The sequence below is a fragment of the Chanos chanos genome, chromosome 11 (genome assembly GCF_902362185.1).
Source record: "Chanos chanos chromosome 11, fChaCha1.1, whole genome shotgun sequence".
Classification (NCBI taxonomy): Eukaryota; Metazoa; Chordata; class Actinopteri; order Gonorynchiformes; family Chanidae; genus Chanos; species Chanos chanos.
This window is the reverse complement of record NC_044505.1, coordinates 13,061,578-13,079,821: the sequence shown is the minus strand read 5'-3', so window position 1 is coordinate 13,079,821 and position 18,244 is coordinate 13,061,578. Positions and strand designations below refer to the sequence as shown.

The following is an 18,244-nucleotide window of genomic DNA, read 5'->3' as shown; positions in this document are numbered from 1 at the left end:
GTTAACCTGATAAACACAATGCATGTACAAACACTGTTGTTGTTTGAGGAAGAACCTGACATGCGACAGTTAAATTCATTTCAATGGATGGAAAATGTAATCGATCAGTCTCAAAGACCAATGATTTTATGCAGTTTAATATGATCAGTACACTCTGTAAAGTTCAGTATGGCTGAGATACTGATGAAATATGTTGGAATTGCATAAGATATTGTAGCCTTGCTGAACGTTGATTTGAAACTGGCTCATTTGATTTTCTTTCTTTTTTTTTTGTAATGTCATGAAAAGTTACATAGTTTTTATGATGTACATAACTGATCTATGGCGCAAAATGTGGCCCGGTCATACTCGGTTCAGTGAGAGTCATCACCTGTTCCTGTTACTCGATTGTTTGGGGGGGGGGGGGGGTTGTGTGTGTGTGTGGATGTGGGGTGGAGCGCGGGGTTCAAGGAACGAAGACAATACAAGATGTTGCTGTCGCAGGTCCAGCTCCTTCTCCTGTTGCCAGAGAGGCTGTGTCTGCCCATGGGGCTCCCTGGTCCTGATCCAGTTCCTGTCCCAGTCACCTTGGAGACACCTCCTCCAGCTCCAGGTCCTGTCCCACGTCGCCACGGAGGCTCCGGCTCCAGTCGCTGTCGAGGCTCCTCCTCCAGCTCTGGTTCCTGTCACCGCCAAGCTTCTGGGCCCACTGTTGCCATTACCTCCTTCGCTTCTAGAGCCTCCCGACTTCCCAGTCCCGTCACCTTGCCACACCTCCAGTGTCTGTCTGTGTGCTCCCTGAGTGTCCTGGTTCTCCTGGCCTCCCAGAGTTCCTCCTGGCTCCCCTTGTTTTTCCAAGGTATTAGGAACAGCGCATTGGGGGAGGTACTATCACATCCTGGAGCCCTCTCTCTTGCCTTTTGCCGGTCATTTTTATGTTGGTTTTTTATATTGCTTCTTGGTCTTCCATTGTTCAGTTAACTTGGTCACTGCATGCTCATGTTCTGAGTTCATTAAGCTTGGTTTCCTCAGTGTATAAATACTCCTGGGTTTTCCTGTGCTTCTTCATGTGGAATTGTCAATACTCGATGTCTGAGGAGAAAAAAGATTTTTTTCCTGTTCCTCAGATGTTTGGACCCACCTCGTCACTGTGTTCTACCATGCTAGTGGGACATCTTCAGCCATCACATCTGCTCTCGTGAGTGCTCCGCTCTGTTTGGTTGTTTTATATATATATATATATGTGTGTGTGTGTGTGTGTGTGTGTGGTGTGAAAAAAGCCTTTAAACCAGTAATTCTCAACTCCAGTCCTGGGGAGCCACTGTCCTACGCGTCTTTGTTTTAACTCTTCGTTGTCATATTTAATTGAGCGAATCAAGAGCCTGGTGATTAATTGATCAGTGGAATCAGGTATGTCAGGCGTGTGACCTCAGGAGACTTAAAACAAGTTAAAACAGAGACGTGCAGGACTGGAGTTTCTAATCACTGGTTTAAACCAAAATCAAAGGAAGATCCAAAAGACGCTTATATACTCATAAGAATGAATTCTGATCAATATAACAGCAGGACCTCTAATAAGGAAGCGCTCTGTATTCATAAGAGGTTAAAATACCAAACAAAGAACGCTTTCGTGCCTCGTTGAAACCACTTTGTGAAAATGGGTGTGTGTTAGGCCTCTACTAGGCGTCTAACAGTATTCAGCCTGGCAGAGTGTAACATGTATCAGCAGAAGCAAAGGAAACTCAGCAAGGCTGTTTTTCAGGGTGCGAACATTTAAAATAGGCCTTACACTCTCATCTCCTTGTCTGGGGACAATAGAGGAACTTGAGTTGATGTCCCTTCTTTCTCTTGATGAAAATTCTTGAGAGTGTTTATCATAATAGGTACGGCACAGAATGGTAGTGAAAAAACCCAAACACTACGTTTACTCGAGACAAGACTCAGAGTTGTCTTTCCCATACTCTGTATCAGGCTGTTAAATGAAATGGGAGTATCCTGTAGGTGAGTGTTCAGTGAACAAGACAAGTTGACCCAACTGAATCTAAAGACCTGTATTCATGGTGTGTTCCAGCACTGGCCTGTCTACAGTCAAAGAGTCAGTTGGTTACTATGATGTTCACAACACTGACCCAACACATAGAGTATTTCAGTTAGTGACTATGATGTTCACAACACTGACCCAACACGTAGAGTATTTCAGTTAGTGACTATGATGTTCACAACACTGACCCAACACATAGAGTATTTCAGTTAGTTACTATGATGTTCACAACACTGACACAACACATAGAGTATTTGAGTTAGTTAGTTACTATGAAGCAGAACCACTGATTATGTGAGAGTACAGTTTTAAAACATAGAAAGACAAACTGGTATTTAAGCGTCATCTTCTTCATAATGCTCTTCAAAGTACAAATTTGAATATGTACTTACTCAAATCAGAAAATTTGCTCTGAAGTGCATCTTTTTCTTTTTGTAGCTGGTCTTTGTGCTTAGTCACCTCATAGTAACTGGTTTGTAGCTGGACATATGTATATTTCATTTTTTGTGTGATGAATATTCAAATGTGTACTTACTCAAATTAGAACATTTGCTCTGAAGTGCATCTTTTTCATTCTGTAGCTGGTCTCTCTGATTAACTGTTTCATTGTAGCTGGTTTGCACCTGGTCTCTATCCATGGTAAGGTTGTTATAAGTAGTCTGTTGTAACTTCTTTCTCTCCTCTGTCATACTGGTGTGATGTTGGTAAATGATGACACCCAGCACTATGACAGAAACCAGCAGGAGAACACACAGCAGCCCCAGACACACTGCCATCACTCTGTAACATCTGTTCCCTACAGGTATACTTCCTGAAGAGGAAAATGAGGCAACAGTTGTTACTTTAGTGATTACAGTTTTTTACCATTATTTTTCAAGAACAACCCTTCTCCCTTATTTTGTTTTTTTTACTTTTAATTGAATTTTGACCATAATAGCTGATGAAGTTGATTAAACAAAACGGAAAGCTTGAATCTGTTTACCGGATATGTTTGTGTATGTATGCGTTCTTGAACATGACTGTAGATGTGTGAGGTTATGTGCGTGTACGCATTTAGGGTGTGTATGTTTGTGTGTGTTTGAGAGTGGTTTTGTGCTTACCTGAGTGATGAAGTTGTGGATGGCTGTTAAAGGGAGAGGGAACCGGCAGCGTTTCTTCATTCGCATATACATCTTCATAAGAATTCCCACTGCTCCTATCTGTAAAACAAATGTCCCCTGTAAATCCTCTATCAACACATAACTTTAAACAGCTGAACAGTTGGAAATTTTTAAAAGTGTATTATGAATACTCTGACCTTGTCCTTCATTATTTTCATATTAAATGCTGAGATACATAAATCAACACAATACACATCAATTCATACATATGTGAGCAAGTAAATATGCAAGGAAGTGTGTGAGCATGTTTTTAGTCATGTATGTATGTGTTCAGGAGACAGAGAGAGAGAGAGAAAGAGAGTGAGAGAGAGAGAGAGAGAGACAGGCAGAGAGAGAGAGAGAGAGAGAGAGAGAGGATCTGAAACTTACCCAGGCTCTGAAAGTCTGAGATTCCCTTTGGCATCCATCTTGTTTGAAATCCTGGGATGGTTTCCTCAATGGCAGACATATTTTCATAAGAGTCCACACTTCCATCAGATTTGCAGTCCTCAGTAAATCCTGTATTGGCATATATATCATCATTCAACTCCATTCTGTTCTCCTGAGTCACACTGATGATGTTACATGGGTATATGTATTAGCTCTGATGAGTTTATCAGAACTCTACAGTCTCCAGTTCTCTGTGTAAGAGGCTACACACAGCACTGTTTAACCACCAAAAAGACCATAACCCCACACTATAACACCACACCCTCCAGTTCTCTTTTTGAAATAAGGCATTCGGCAGTGTAACTCATAATGAGGGACCAACACACACTCAAGTCATATGATCAGTGGAACTGAATCACAGTAGTAACTGAAATATGTCAAATATCTGATGAAAGTGTAGCTCTAATACCTCCACAATATATGTATTTTTGTAAACTATACGATGCATAAGTTCTAGTCTTTAAAAGAGGAACCTCTTTTAAAGTGTGTTAAAAAGCCGCCAAGATGTACATGTGAAACATCTGTTGGCTGTAAGAGGTACTGCAAACTTTCCAATCTTTTTTTTATCCAGATCTCAAACCTTTCTGACTGGTGGTAGAAAATTGTAACTACACATGGAACAAATTCCCTGCACATCACCACATTGCACACTTCAGTGATCCATGCAGTCAAATGCGATGACCTGAAGAACAGCGTTCAGACACATTCTTTTGATCTTCCTCATTTCACTATACCAACGATTAGATAAAAAAAAAAAAAAGGCACCATTCACAACACCAAAATGTGCATGCATGACGTGACAGGCAAAATGTTGTAAATTTCCATACTTATTGTTTCGTCAGTCCTTTGAGCTTTGGCTTAAAGGGTTTCAGTTGACATATCATAAAAGACCATGTACAAAATAAAAAAAGACATGACGACAGGTATATTTTTACAGATCGTGAAAGCATCAGCTCTATGCTTCTGGGCTCCAGTCCAGCGTCTTTGCATGGCCTTAATGACATTCTCAGGATCTCTGTGTTCAAAAGATCTAAGGACAAGATTCATTTAACTCTACTGGGAGTAGATTTATACAGTAACATTATATCTAAAATATTCTGAATAGGAGATACTGTGTAATGAGCCTAGTTTTTCACACATACATCTCCTTGGCTCTTCAGCAACCCCTCATGTTACTTCCTCTATAAATGACAAAAGTAGAATTTTAAGTTTTTGCATTATATTGCGGAGGTATAAACATTTACTTTGACAAGCGGTCGAACTGCTGTGATTCAGTTCTACTGATCTGAAGACATATAACACGTTGGTCATATGATTTCATGGGTGTGTTTTGGTTTGGACTAAGTTATACAGTGTCATACAGAGTGTGTCAAACAGGGAACTGAAGGGGGTGGCGTGCTGAGAAACTTGTCAAAGCTGATAAACGTTTCACTGTAACGTTAGAATTGCTCCGCAGAACAGAATGGAGTTAGGTGATAGTATGTATGCCAATCCAAATTTTTCTGAGGACAAGTTTGATGGAGATGAAAGTGGGGACTCTTATGAAAATAGGTGTCTCAGTGAGGAAACCCTTCCACCATCTCGTGTGAGAGTAACGTCAAAAAGAAATTCAGACGCTCCAAAGCCAGGTAAGTGCTTTCTGTCTTTCTTTCACCCTCTCTCCCTGTCTGTCTGTCTATCTCTCTCTCTCTCTCGCACACACACACACGCACAATCACAAAATGTAAAACTTCCATATACATTTGCTTGTGAGCTTGCTTGGTTACATATGTGAACAGTGAACTGACCTTTTTTGCTCTACTGATCTGAACATGTAATACAACGACAACAACAACAACAACAGCAATAATAATAATAATAATAATAATAATAATAATAATAATAATAATAATAATAATAATGATAATTCACTGAATGATGTATGAAATGAGACATTTTAAACATTTTAGTTTGGAGAGAAACAATTAAACATAAAAACTTTCAGACCTACAGTGCGCTGAGGTATTTTCGCAGAAGCACCAAAAAAACAGAAACAGTCTGTCTTTTACTTTCTTTTTAACATGGTTACTGCCAGGAAGAGCAGTTCCTCAAACAAGTAAACTTTACCAGTTTGTTATGGTCATTCATGATTCATGCGACGGTATGGTCTTACTGGCTTGTGGTCTTATTGGTGGTTAAAAGTAGTGTTACATATAGTACCTTACACAGAGAACTGGAGACTGCAGAGTTCTGATAAACTCATCAGAGCTAATACATAGACCCATGTGACATCATCAGTGTGAACAGAATGGAGTTGAGTGATGATATATATGCTAATACAGGATTTACAGAGGACAACAAATCTGATAGAGATGAAAGTGGTGACTCTTATGAAAATATCTCCGCCATTGAGGAAACCCTCCCAGGATTACAAACAAGACGGATGCCAAAGGGAAACTCAGACTTTCAGAGCCTGGGTAAGTTTCAGATCCTCTCTCTCTCTTCCCCCCCCCCCCCCCCCCCCCCCACCCCCCGTTCTCTCTCTCTCTCTCTCTCTCTCTCTCTGTCTCCAGAACACAAACATACATGACTAAAAACATGCTCACACACTTGCTTGCATATTTACTTGCTCACATATGTATGAATTGATGTGTCTTGTGTCTTGCGATTTATATATCTCAGCATTTAATATGACAACAGTGAAGGACAAGGTCGGAGTCAAACTTTAATAATACACCTTTAAATATTTCCAACTGTTCAACTGTTTACATTTTATGTTGGTAGAGGATTTACAGGGGACATTTGTTTTACAGATAGGAGCAGTGGGAATTCTTATGAAGATGTATATGTGAATGAAGAAACACGGCCAGTTCCCTCACCCTTTAACAGCCATCCACAACTTCATCACTCAGGTAAGCACAAAACCACTCTCAGACACACACAAACATACACATCCTTAATGCATACACATATACATCCTTACACATACGCACACTCATAGGTACATTCAAGTTTCCAGTTAACAGATTCAAGTGCATTGTTCTATTTTAGCAACTTAACCAACTCTTAATACCAATTAAAACAAAACAAAACAAAACAAAAACAAACAAGGGATACCTCTGAAAAATAATGGTAAAGGTGTGTAGTTGCTATGGTACCACAAATAGCCTCATTTTTTTCCTTCAGGAGGTAAACCTGTAGGGAACAGTTGTAACAGAGTGATGGCAGTGTGTCTGAAACACTACTCTGTAACATCATTATTATGTGGTAGAACAATGTGGTAGAGTTGAGTGATGATGTATATGCCAATACAGGATTGATTGAGAACCAGAAGTCTGATAGAGGTAACAGTGGGAATTATTATGGAAATACATACACCAGTGAGGAAATCCCCCCACCATCTATAATGACATTGATGCCAAAAGAAAACTCACATGTTCAGGACTCAGGTAAACTCTCTCTCTCTGTCTCTCTCTCTCCCTCTCTCCCTCTCTCTTTGTCTCTTTGTCTCTCTGTCTCTCTCTCTCCCTCATACACACACAAACACACACACACACACACACACACACACACACACACCTCTAAACAAATAAATACACTCAGACACAAAAATAAAAACATGCCTGCTCTTTAGCTTGTGGGCTGGACCGACCACATGTGTATGCACTGAAGAGTCTTGTGTTGCTCTCTTTATCTAAGCTTTTAATATTACAACAACAACAATAATAAATGATGATAACAACTAGAAATATATAAATTAAACATATGTCCACATTTTTCTCCTCTCAGGAAGTGATATGTCATTCAACAGATGCTATAGACTGACTACTGTGTGTCTTGGGCTGCTGTGTGTTCTCCTGCTGGCTGCTGTCATACTGCTGTGTATCAGCAGACACCAGTTACAAACCAGTTACAACAACCTGACCATGGAGAGAGACCACTTACAAACCAGTTACACCAACCTGACCATGGAGAAAGACCAGTTTCTTCCCAGTTACAACAGTCTTACATCACAGAAAGATGATCTACAAATGAAATATGATGTTCTAACAGCCTTGAAGGACAAGTTACAGTCCAATCTGACTCTTCAGGAACAGCAGTGGAGAAAGGAGATTAATGACCTGAATAAACTGCTGAGTCAGAGTGCCTCTGTCCTCGGTGAGTAGCACTTTTTGACTTTAAGCTCTAAATATGATGAGATTGACTCTACTCTAAATATGATGACATTGTAATGTTCTGTGGTGTGGTCATTTAAAGTCTGTGTTGAAACACTGCTCAGAGAACATAATTTACTAAGCTGTCAATGACTTGATTTTGGGAGACTGCAGTAAAATTATGTGCAGTTTGTCTTAATTTATCATTTATCAATAAAATTTTTTTTAAAAAGATACATTTTTCTTGCAAAGATCTCGGAACGCATAAGTGTGTTCTAGAGAAGTGACTAAAAACGGTTACCATTTCACTCTAAGAACCATCATCATGTGAACATGGGAGTGATGTAGACCTGTCTGGTGCAGATCTCCCATAAGTATGCAAATAAAAATGCATAGAGCTGAATAGAGATCTGTTGGATTAGTCGACAGAGCTGAACACAAGTTCATATGACCTGAGACTTGGGGTTAAAATCAGACATGGATTTGTCTCATAAGTTGCAGTGAATGTGAAACATGCACACAAACTGAAACTGTGTGAGGAACTTGAAGTGCATGCGTTGGACTAAATTTATCACTCATGAGAAATTTAACACTTATTCCATATAGTGCGAGATACAGATGCACGACTGACACTTCCTCTTTCTGGACTCAAAGATGTAAAATGACACAGTTTATCTGTTTAAAATTATCAGTAAACTCTATTTCTCAGAATTTTCTCTCTTTCTCTCTCTCTCTCTCTCTCTCTGTCTCACATACACACACACACACACACACACACAGACACACACACACACACGACAAAAGAGACACATTTGATGGTACGTGTGCTTGTACTTTTCTTTTCTCACGTCTAATGCTGACTCCGTTGTACTCAGCAGAAACTAACACTGCAAGAAACATGTCTAAAAACAAGCTACATTTTTTCAGGGGCTGCTGTGTGTTCTCCTGTTCACGGCTGTTACTGCAGCGTGTTTCATCCAGTAACAACCCACTTACAATGACTTACTGTGTTTCAGCCAATTCCAAACCGCTCACAACAGCCTAGGTACAGAAAGAAAGCACTTGTAACAACCAAACCACAGAGAAACATCAGCAAAAATTCAGTTCTAGCAACCAAGCTAATGAGAGGGACTGGTTACCAATAAATTACACTGGTTTAGCTGATATACGGAGACTGTTTACCAGTAAATTACATCAACTTCATTACAGATATGCAACAGCTACAAACTAATTACACTGACCTGAGAAATAAGATTGAACAGATGCAGAAAGAGACAGAACAGATACAGAAAGAGAGGGATGAACTCAAGAAAAGTCTTTCTGAACTGGGTGAGTATTTGTAACTTTTTTTATTTATAACTGAGGAAATTCTGTCTTGATATTTGTATATTTAATGACAATGACTACTATTATTATTATTATTTTGTTGCTGTTGTTGTCATTTTCACTAATCATCTGTGTGTAGCCTATGCATATATATGTTTGAGTATGAAGCTGTTAACAAACAGCTCTTATTTCTCCTTTTTTTTTTTACTGTGTGAACAGATGAATACACTCAGCAGGGATGGAGGTACTTCAGTTCCAGTGTTTACTACATCTCCACTGAGAAAAAGACCTGGAGTCAGAGCAGACAGGACTGTAGAGATAGAGGAGCAGACCTGGTCATCATAAACAGCAGAGAGGAACAGGTGAGAGAGACAGTAAAGGGATAAACCCACAACACACAGAGAGCAGAGAGTTTGATGTTTAATGGAAAAATATATGACTGACATTGTCAGGGAAAACTTAGGACTGCAGACTCGCCCATGAGTGAATTAGGAATGTTTATTGTGCCACGCAACAGTCCTTCAGTACACTTGACAAAGAGCGGAATCCAAAAAACAAGCAGAGGTCGTACCAAAGAGCAGCCAGAGGCAGGCGAACAATCCAAAACAGAAGACAAAGGCAAATTCTAGGGACAGGCAGAAGGTTCAAAAAACAGGTGCAGGGCAAGACAGGAAGGCAAAGGAAGCAAAATCCAATAAGCGAAAAACAGTCAAAAAAACAGGCAGAGATCAAAAACAGAAGGCAATCAGAATAATAGAAGGCTAGCACGACACACTGGGGAAAGCTGGTACGAACTGACAAACAAAGGGTAGAACAGGCAGGGTTTAAATAGACAGACTAATTACAACTCCAACGAGAGACAGGTGAGCACAATGACACAATAAGTGAGGGGCGGAGCCAGAGCACATGGAAAACCAAACAAAAGCATGTGATCGAGAACCAAAAACAAATGACAGTAAACACCAGAAATGACCAGCAGGGGCACAACAGAGAAAACAGTTCATGCAGGAACCCTGACAGACACAATGTTTATCTGATGAACAATAGTATTTTAACACTGTTTTCACTTTCTGTCATAACAGGACTTTGTCAATGCTTTGAGCACATACTGTGGTTGCTATGCTTGGATTGGTCTGGTAAACGGTTACAGGAAATGGGTGGATGACACAGCACTGAACACTGGGTAAGAGAGAACTGAATTTCACTGTAGTAATGAGTTGAATACTCTTGGTCTCAGTAAACTGATTGTTTTAGAGACACAGCAGATTCATTCTCTGTTCTCTTTTAGATACTGGTATAACAACAACCCAGATGGATCAAGCACAGACTGTGTTGTCATTATGAGTGGATATGACAGTGTGAGTAGTTGGTACAAATATGCATGTAGTTATAGTTACAACTGGGTCTGTGAGAGAAAGATTTTCCACTGAGGGTACTACAGACAACGTGGATAACATTTCCTTCTCTCATATAAATGTGTGTATATAGTTTTGTGTTTAATTCTATTCATTTGTTGTCTTCTACTTCACTTGTTTTATTTTGTGGTGAAGATAAACAAAGAAGCTAGGACTTTAAACACAACAATATCATTAATAATAATTTATAATTAATAATCCATTGATCTATGTTTTCTTGTTCTCAATTTTTTTCGTTCTTTCCTCTTATTGTTTTTTAAATATGATCCACTAGTTTTGTTTATGTCACGTGTGTATGTCCTAACTTCTGCCACAACAGTCCAAGAGGTTTTACATGTTCATGTGTGACTCAAATGTAAATATTGTCTGATCATCTCTAGTTTCTAGTTCAAGAAAAGAGAAACAAAATAAAATAATTTCCCTATTTCGAACGAAACTTTCCTTGTTTTTAAAGTGAGACAAACTGAGGCAAAGCAACTCTGAATGCTTTTTAATGGTCCATTTTACTACCGGGTAATGCTAAGAGGTTAACTACACTTCTAGCATCTTACCATTAAATGCTAAGAGTGAATGCCTATACATAACCTGGGAAATGTGAACATATCCAAGACTTCCTGACTACTTCAACTATTTCAACTCTTTCAGATTTCATACAAATACAACCCGGTATAAAAATAGATCAAGAGATAAGGTGACATGTGAACGAAAGGGGCTGGTTATGGTTTACAACTCATAACATCAACACATAGTTCAAGATTTGATCAAAACCTTTTATTTCATAATCTGACATTTGGTGACTTTGAATGTTGTAAATGGAAGGTGTGACCGACTCAGTGGCTTTAAGGTGACAATTTCAGCACTAACATGACAGAAGACTCCCTAATATTCCACCAAGATTTGAAGTGGGTTGGCTGGACTTAGAGTCCAGTGTGCTAACCATTACACCAAGGGACCACCAAATACGATGCCTTGACCTTGGGCTGCTCGGATGACACAAGTTACATGAACTTTGCACCTCAGCCAGTAGACCACGTGCTCTATCGGCCTGAAGGGAGTCTTCTTCACACACACACACACACAATCAAACAAATACACACACACAGTAAAAATATTGTTAGGTTTAATTATTTGTGAGAATTATTGATCATTATTACGAATTATTTTTCCGAACTATACTTCTGGCAAATTTATTAGTCATGTGTAAAGAAAAAAAAATGACCAGAGGATACTTTTCCATGTTTTCCTGGCCAATCAGAGCCCAGTTTACCTGATTAACTGTCAGATCATCTCGTGACCTAATTGTTGTTTGCATCTCCTCAGTTTGTTTCCCCTTTGTGTCTCTGTGTGTACATACACCCCTGTGTTTTCTGAAGTGCCTTGCAAAAACAACGTTAGCTTTGTTCCATGTTAGCCTTGTTGCTCCCTGTGTGCACCTTTGTTTCCCCTTAATATATCTGTGTATCCACCATAGCCTGTTTCCTGACTTCTGCATTTGCCCAGCCTACAGCGGCGTGTGTTCCATGAATTAGACACTGCCTGTTTTTGATTTTGCATTTGGATTATGATTTGAATGAAAGGTTTGGCTGCACTTGCATCCAGTCTGTCTCAATTCATGACAGGAGGTTGTTGCTGTTTACTCTGTCTTACAGTAGAATGTGACATTCCCCACTTGACTTTCATTACATGTTGGGAGGTGATTGGAAAAAAAGATGATTTGATTGGTCATTGTTTGGGTGTCAATGACTTTATGAAAGTGTTGTAAAACAGACTTTGCTTTGTAAGCTGTGCATGTTTGAAGCTATTTCTGTTAATATGTATGTCTATGTAATTAATAAAATAGTCGCTTTAAAAAAAAGAAAGAGAGAGAGAGAGAGAGACCAGTTACAAATCAGGCACAAAAGCCTAACCATAGACAGAGACCAGTTTTAAACCAGATACAACAAAGTGGGTAAAGGGAGGAACCAGTTACAAACCAGTTTCAACAATAAACAGAGAGAGAGACCAGTTACAAATTATAATAACATGTCTAAACAGAGAGACCTGTTACAAACTGGTTTGACTGACAAGTTGTAGTTAAAGAAGGAGAAGGATGAGCTTCAGATAAAATGTCTCGATTTGGGTGAGTAAATATTTTACTGTGGATTTGTCTGAAACTTGCTAAGCACCTTCCTACCTACTTTCACCCAACTATAGTCTTCTGGTAAAGAGTGAGAGAATATTCTGTCAAATACTGAATATTTAGCTATTTTAAAACCTCAGCCACCATCACCAGCATCCTCAGCTTGGCATCTGGCATAAAATGCATTAAGAAAAAAATACTGCCATAAAAATATACTGAGTTAAGGGGGAAATGGGGGAGGTTTCAAATATCTCATTTTGTGTCTGTTTTACTGAATACTGGTATGTCTGATGTATCTTATTTTTCCCAAAGCTCTTTTTGATTTAATTTACCTCATCTGTTTCTCCGTGGTCATTTTAAGTCATTGTTATAAAATGGCTCCCTCTTCTGGATGTGATTCATATCAGAGCTTCACGGTTTTCGAGTCATGAACTTCTTCCTTCAACATCACACTCACACTACGCTTCAAATTTCATTAAAGTTTTAAACTGGAATTTTTCCAGTATTTCTGTACTTTACCGTGTATCCTATAGTTCTGTATTCTGAACAGTTTTGTTCAAAATATTATGAGGTTACACTAAAAAGTATGAGAACACATATTTGTAAGTCATGTTGTCCATTTTCCTGTTTTCAGCACAGACAGAATGTGTTCTTCTCACTGATTACTGCTGCTTAACTCACTTCATTTCTCAAACACAACATACTATACACTTGTCTTTTGGTGGGTGTGCAGCAGTGCCGTGATTTAATAATGAGGATTAAGATAGTTTTGAGTTACTGTCCCTGTAAAGGCTACTTAAATGAAAATCACTCATGTGTGGTTGAGATGAACAGAGGTTTTAATAGGCAAATCAAGACCATAAAACTATCAATGAAATGTCACCTCCATATAGAAAAGGAATACAACATGCATGACTGTATTTGATTTGTACCCTGGTGTGTATGCACATACATATTTGTCCATATAAGTGTGTGTGTGTGTGTGTGTGTGTGTGTGTGTGGAGTTTCCTTATGGAGAGTTGCTAAATCTCAGAGACAACAAACCTCAGATGAGATTAATCATTTACCTTTATTACATGATCATGGGAGAAGTACACCTCAGAGGTGAGGTGCAGTTCTCACTGAGCTTAAGGAGTGCAGAGCTTTTCATACAGTAAGACAAACAGGTCCATGTGTGGGGGTTTACCAAAAAACTTTTCTCATGGAACACAGGATACCTGGCGTTCACTCCCAGGTGTTGCAGAGACACAGAGGCCTTGTCTTCTACATAATAAATGCTCATTGTTGTAACACACAGAGACATTTTACAGCATATAGTAATTAAGCAAGCACAGGTCCCTACAACGTTAATACTTCGTCATGACAGTGGCGCTGAGGTACATTTTCCTTCTAAAAATTACAGTCATAATGCAAAGCGATATTTTTTCCCCACAGTGTGTGTGTGTGTGCATGCGTGTGTGCATGTGCGTGAGCGTGTGCATGTGCGTCTGTGTCTGTGTGTGTGTGTGTGTGAGTCTGTGTGTTTAATTATGTAAGACATCATTGTACAGCTTTCTCACAGATAAAATAATATCTGCCAGAGCACGGAACATCATGCCAGGTTTCCAAACGGTCACAAGAATATTGATATTGAATAGTAACACAGTTTTCATCATGTTCCTTATCAGGCTGCTGCTGCTTTCTGTCCCAGTACCTGAAACAACACAGAGAATGTGTCGGTCCACTGTATGACTGATACAGACTGACAGCAAGAAATAACTATGTGATTCCTTACTCAGTGGTCAGTGCTGTGCCGTCCACCCATTTCCACACCCCTTCTGTGACATCATCAGTCAGACCAATGAAAGCTTTCTTATCCCCACTGAGACCTTTAATAAATTCCTGGTGAGAGCACAAAGAGTGAGAAGATGAAGTATATGATTCAGCTCTAGCTACATGTTGTCATGCCCACCCTTCAGTCTCGGTTCCTCTCTCTCTTTCTCTCTCTCTCTCTCTCTCTCTCTCTCTCTCTCTCTCTCTCTCACCTGTTCCTCTTTGCTGTTTATGATCACCAGGTCTGCTCCCCTGTCTCTGCAGTACTGTCTGCTCCCAGACCAGGTCCTCTCCTCATTGGAAATGTAGTACAGACTGGATTTATAGATCACCCATCCTTGCCGAAGATGGTTACCTGTTAAGTAAAAATTAGATATAAGTTTAGAAGTAAGGTGAGGGAGTAGTAGGCTATAGAAATGAAAGAGCCTTGATTATCTATCTATCTATTGGACAAGATACCTTGCAATCCACACTGATTTGTTTACTTAATTATTATTTGTATCTTTCAATAAACAGCTGTGGTCAATTGCGATACATACGTCTGAGCATATGCTCCATAGTTGTATTGGAACTGAAAGTAGATTCGAAAAAGCTAACAACTGGTATTGAATTAGGCACTCTAAACCTAGTAGGTGATTTGTAGGGGGCTGAGGGAGGATGCCATCCCTCTTGTTGGCAAAATGACCAAAATGCATCCTCCTTGTTTACCTGTCATCTCTCTATATACTCTGTTGCCCACTGGGGTCAGCACCTATTGCACAGGTGTATGGCCATGAAGGGGTCTCCTCTCTCTGTGGTCCTGCTAAAGATTTCTCCCATTTTTCTCAATTATCTGGGTTTGTTCTTGACCGCAATAAGGATTAAGTCAGGGGGTGCCACCCTGCTTTGGTTACTGTAAACCTCTGGGCATGTAAAGCCCTGTGAGACTGTAAACAGTGATTCAGCTTGAACTTACACTTGAAAACTAGAGTAGCTTCAGTGACCATTGGGTCACTTTTGACATATTTGTCAATATGTCAAAAAAATTCTTCAAACCAAAATCACAAGACCATCTAAGAAACACGTATATACTCATAAGAATGAGTTCTGATAAATATAAGAGCAGCATGTGCAAGTGGACATCAGGAGGGAGGTGAAGAAGTTCATAAGCGATTAAAATAGCAAACAAAGAAAGCTTTTGTGCCATGATGAAACCACTTTGTGAAAATGGGTGCGTGTTAGGCCTCTACCAGGCTTCTAATATTAGGCAGCCTGGCAGAGTGTAACATGTATCAGCGGAAGCAAAGGAAACTCAGCAAGCCTGTATTCATGGTGTGTTTCAGCGCTGACTGTCTACAGTCAAAGAGTCATATTATCGTCTGGCCCTGGGATCGTTCACAACACTGAGCCAACACTTAGAACATTTCAGTTAGCTACTTTGACGCAAAACCACTGACTATGTGAGAGCAAGGTTTTGAAACATGAAAACATAAATGAATGACTTCAAAGTATTAGTGGTAAATATCTCAACAGTAGGTGGACTGGACAGCTTCAGTCAGAATTTGAGTATTTTTGTGATGAAAATTTGAATATGTACTTACTCAAATCAGAAGTTTTGCTCTGAAGCGCATCTTTTTCTTTCTGTAGCTGGTCTCTCTGATTGGACATTTTGTCATAACTGGTTTGTAGCTGGTCTCTCTGATTGGTCATTTTGTCATAACTGGTTTGTAGCTGGTCTCTCTGAAGAATCACATCGTCATAACTGGTTTGTGGCTGGTCTCTCTGAAGAATCACACTGTCATAACTGGTTTGTAGCTGGTCTCTCTCAGCAATCACATTATTGTAACTGGTTTGTAGCTGGTCTCTCTCCATGGTAATGTTGTAACTAGTCTGGTGGTTAAACTTTTCTCTCTCCTCTGTCATACTGGTGTGATGTCGGTAAATGATGACACACAGCACTATGACAACAACCAGTAGGAGAACACACAGCAGCCCCAGACACACTGCCATCACTCTGTAACATCTGTTCCCTACAGGTTTACTTCCTGAAGGGGGAAACGAGACAATTGTTGGTACTTTATTGATTATGATGTTTTACCTTTATTTTTCAGGAATATCTCTTCTCCCTTATTTTTAAATTTAATTAAATTTTGACCATAACAGTTGATGAAGTTGATAAAACAGAACAAAAGGCTTGAATCTTTTAAATGAATATGTGGTTGTACGTATGCATATGTGAATATGAGTATACATGTGTCAGGTTATATATGTGTATGCATTTAGCATGTGTGTGTTTGTAAGTCTGTGAGTGTGTGGTTTTGTGCTTACCTGAGTGATGAAGTTGTGGATGGCTGTTAAAGGGAGATGGAACTGGCAGTGTTTCTTCATTCGCATATACATCTTCATAAGAATTCCCACTGCTCCCATCTGTAAAACAAATGTCCCCTGGAAATTTTTGAAGGTGTATTTTTAAAGTTTGACTCTGATGTTGTCCTTTATTATTGTCGTATTAAATGCTGATGTACATAGAGCAACACAAGACACATGCAATTCAAACATATGTGAATATACAAGAGAATGTGCATGCATTTAGTTGTGACTGTGTGTGTGTGTGTGTGTGTGTGTGTGTGTGCCAGAGAGAGGGAGAGTATTTACCTTGGCTCTGAGAGTCTGAGTTTCCCTTTGGCATCAGTCTTGTTTCAGTCTTGTTTTCACAAGAGTCCCCACTTTCATCTCTACCAGATTTGTTGTCCTCAATAAATCCTGTATTGGCATATATATCGTCACTCAACTCCATTCTGTTCTCCTGAGTCACACTGATGAAGTGTGTATCAGCTCAGAAGTCTACAGTCTCTAGTTCTCTGTGCAAAGTGCTATATGCAACACTGCTTTACCACTTGTACGACCACAACCTCACACCATCACTCCACATGCTCTACTTCTCCGTTTGATCTACTGCATTGAAAACTCATGTTTTTTACGAATGAGGAGCCACAACAGACCATGAGAACATAAACATACGATAAGCAACTGAATTACGATAAGCAACTGAAAGTTTCTGAAATGTGTCAGACACCACAGCAAAGAAGGTAAACCTTAGGAAAGTTCTGCTTGTCACCTTCTACCGCTTTAGCATTGACAGCATCCTCGCCTTATTGCATCTCGACCTGGTATATCAGCTGTAACGTTACAGAGAGACAATTAAGTTCTGCAGCAGGTCATCAGCCGCCCACCCGGGTAGAGTCATCGGAGCCCATCCGCCACCTCTCGAAGCTATCGAGATAGCTCCCGCTATCTCCGCAGAGCCATCACCATTTGCAACGACGCCTTCTCACCCCTGTCATCGCCTTTTCACTCTCTTGCCTACCGGACGCCGCTACAGGAGCACCAGGCCCCGCACTGCCAGATTGAGGAACAGTTTCTACCCCTGAGCAATAAACCTCCTGAACCAATCTGCTGAGACACCTCAGATTAAAGGACAATAAGATTATATTTTCTATGAGTATATGTGTGCATATGCAAACATAATCATGTGAAGCTGCTACCTTACCTGCACTGTACTGACATGCACTAAAGGGCATGCTATATACTGCATCGCTGCTAATGTTTTTACACAAAACTGCTTACAGTTTTACATCCAGAAACAACTAAGACCGTAACCCATGCACACACATGATATGCACAATAATTTACTCCTTTTCACATGCCCATTTATCCTTTTGTACTTTATATTTATCATTTTACATTTCTATATTTATATTTAATTACTTCTATGTAGCTTGGTACTGCAAATTGAATCTCGTTGTACATATACAATGACAAGCAAGGTATTTGTGTTTGTATTACTCTGA

General features: G+C 39.7%; 1 protein-coding gene across 1 annotated transcript; it reads right to left on the bottom strand.

The window, feature by feature from the left end:
* Positions 1 to 14,141: 14,141 nt before the first annotated feature.
* On the bottom strand, positions 14,142 to 17,190 carry LOC115823667 (C-type lectin domain family 4 member E-like). Its single transcript, XM_030787700.1, has 4 exons — positions 17,049 to 17,190; positions 14,627 to 14,769; positions 14,377 to 14,483; positions 14,142 to 14,295 (listed from the first exon to the last, which is right to left on the bottom strand). Exons 1-4 carry the CDS (start codon positions 17,188 to 17,190, stop codon positions 14,142 to 14,144), a joined length of 546 nt encoding a protein of 181 aa, XP_030643560.1.
* Between the last annotated feature and the right edge of the window lie 1,054 nt (positions 17,191 to 18,244).

Coding starts and splice junctions, on each gene's coding strand:
- LOC115823667 (XM_030787700.1), bottom strand. CDS start 17,190: ATGGAGTTGAGTGACGATATATATGCCAATACAGGATTTATTGAGGAC. Junction 14,770..17,048: donor CTCAGACTCTCAGAGCCAAG/GTAAATACTCTC, acceptor TTTACTTAACAG/GTAACCATCTTCGGCAAGGA. Junction 14,296..14,376: donor GGCACAGCACTGACCACTGA/GTAAGGAATCAC, acceptor GTGTTGTTTCAG/GTACTGGGACAGAAAGCAGC.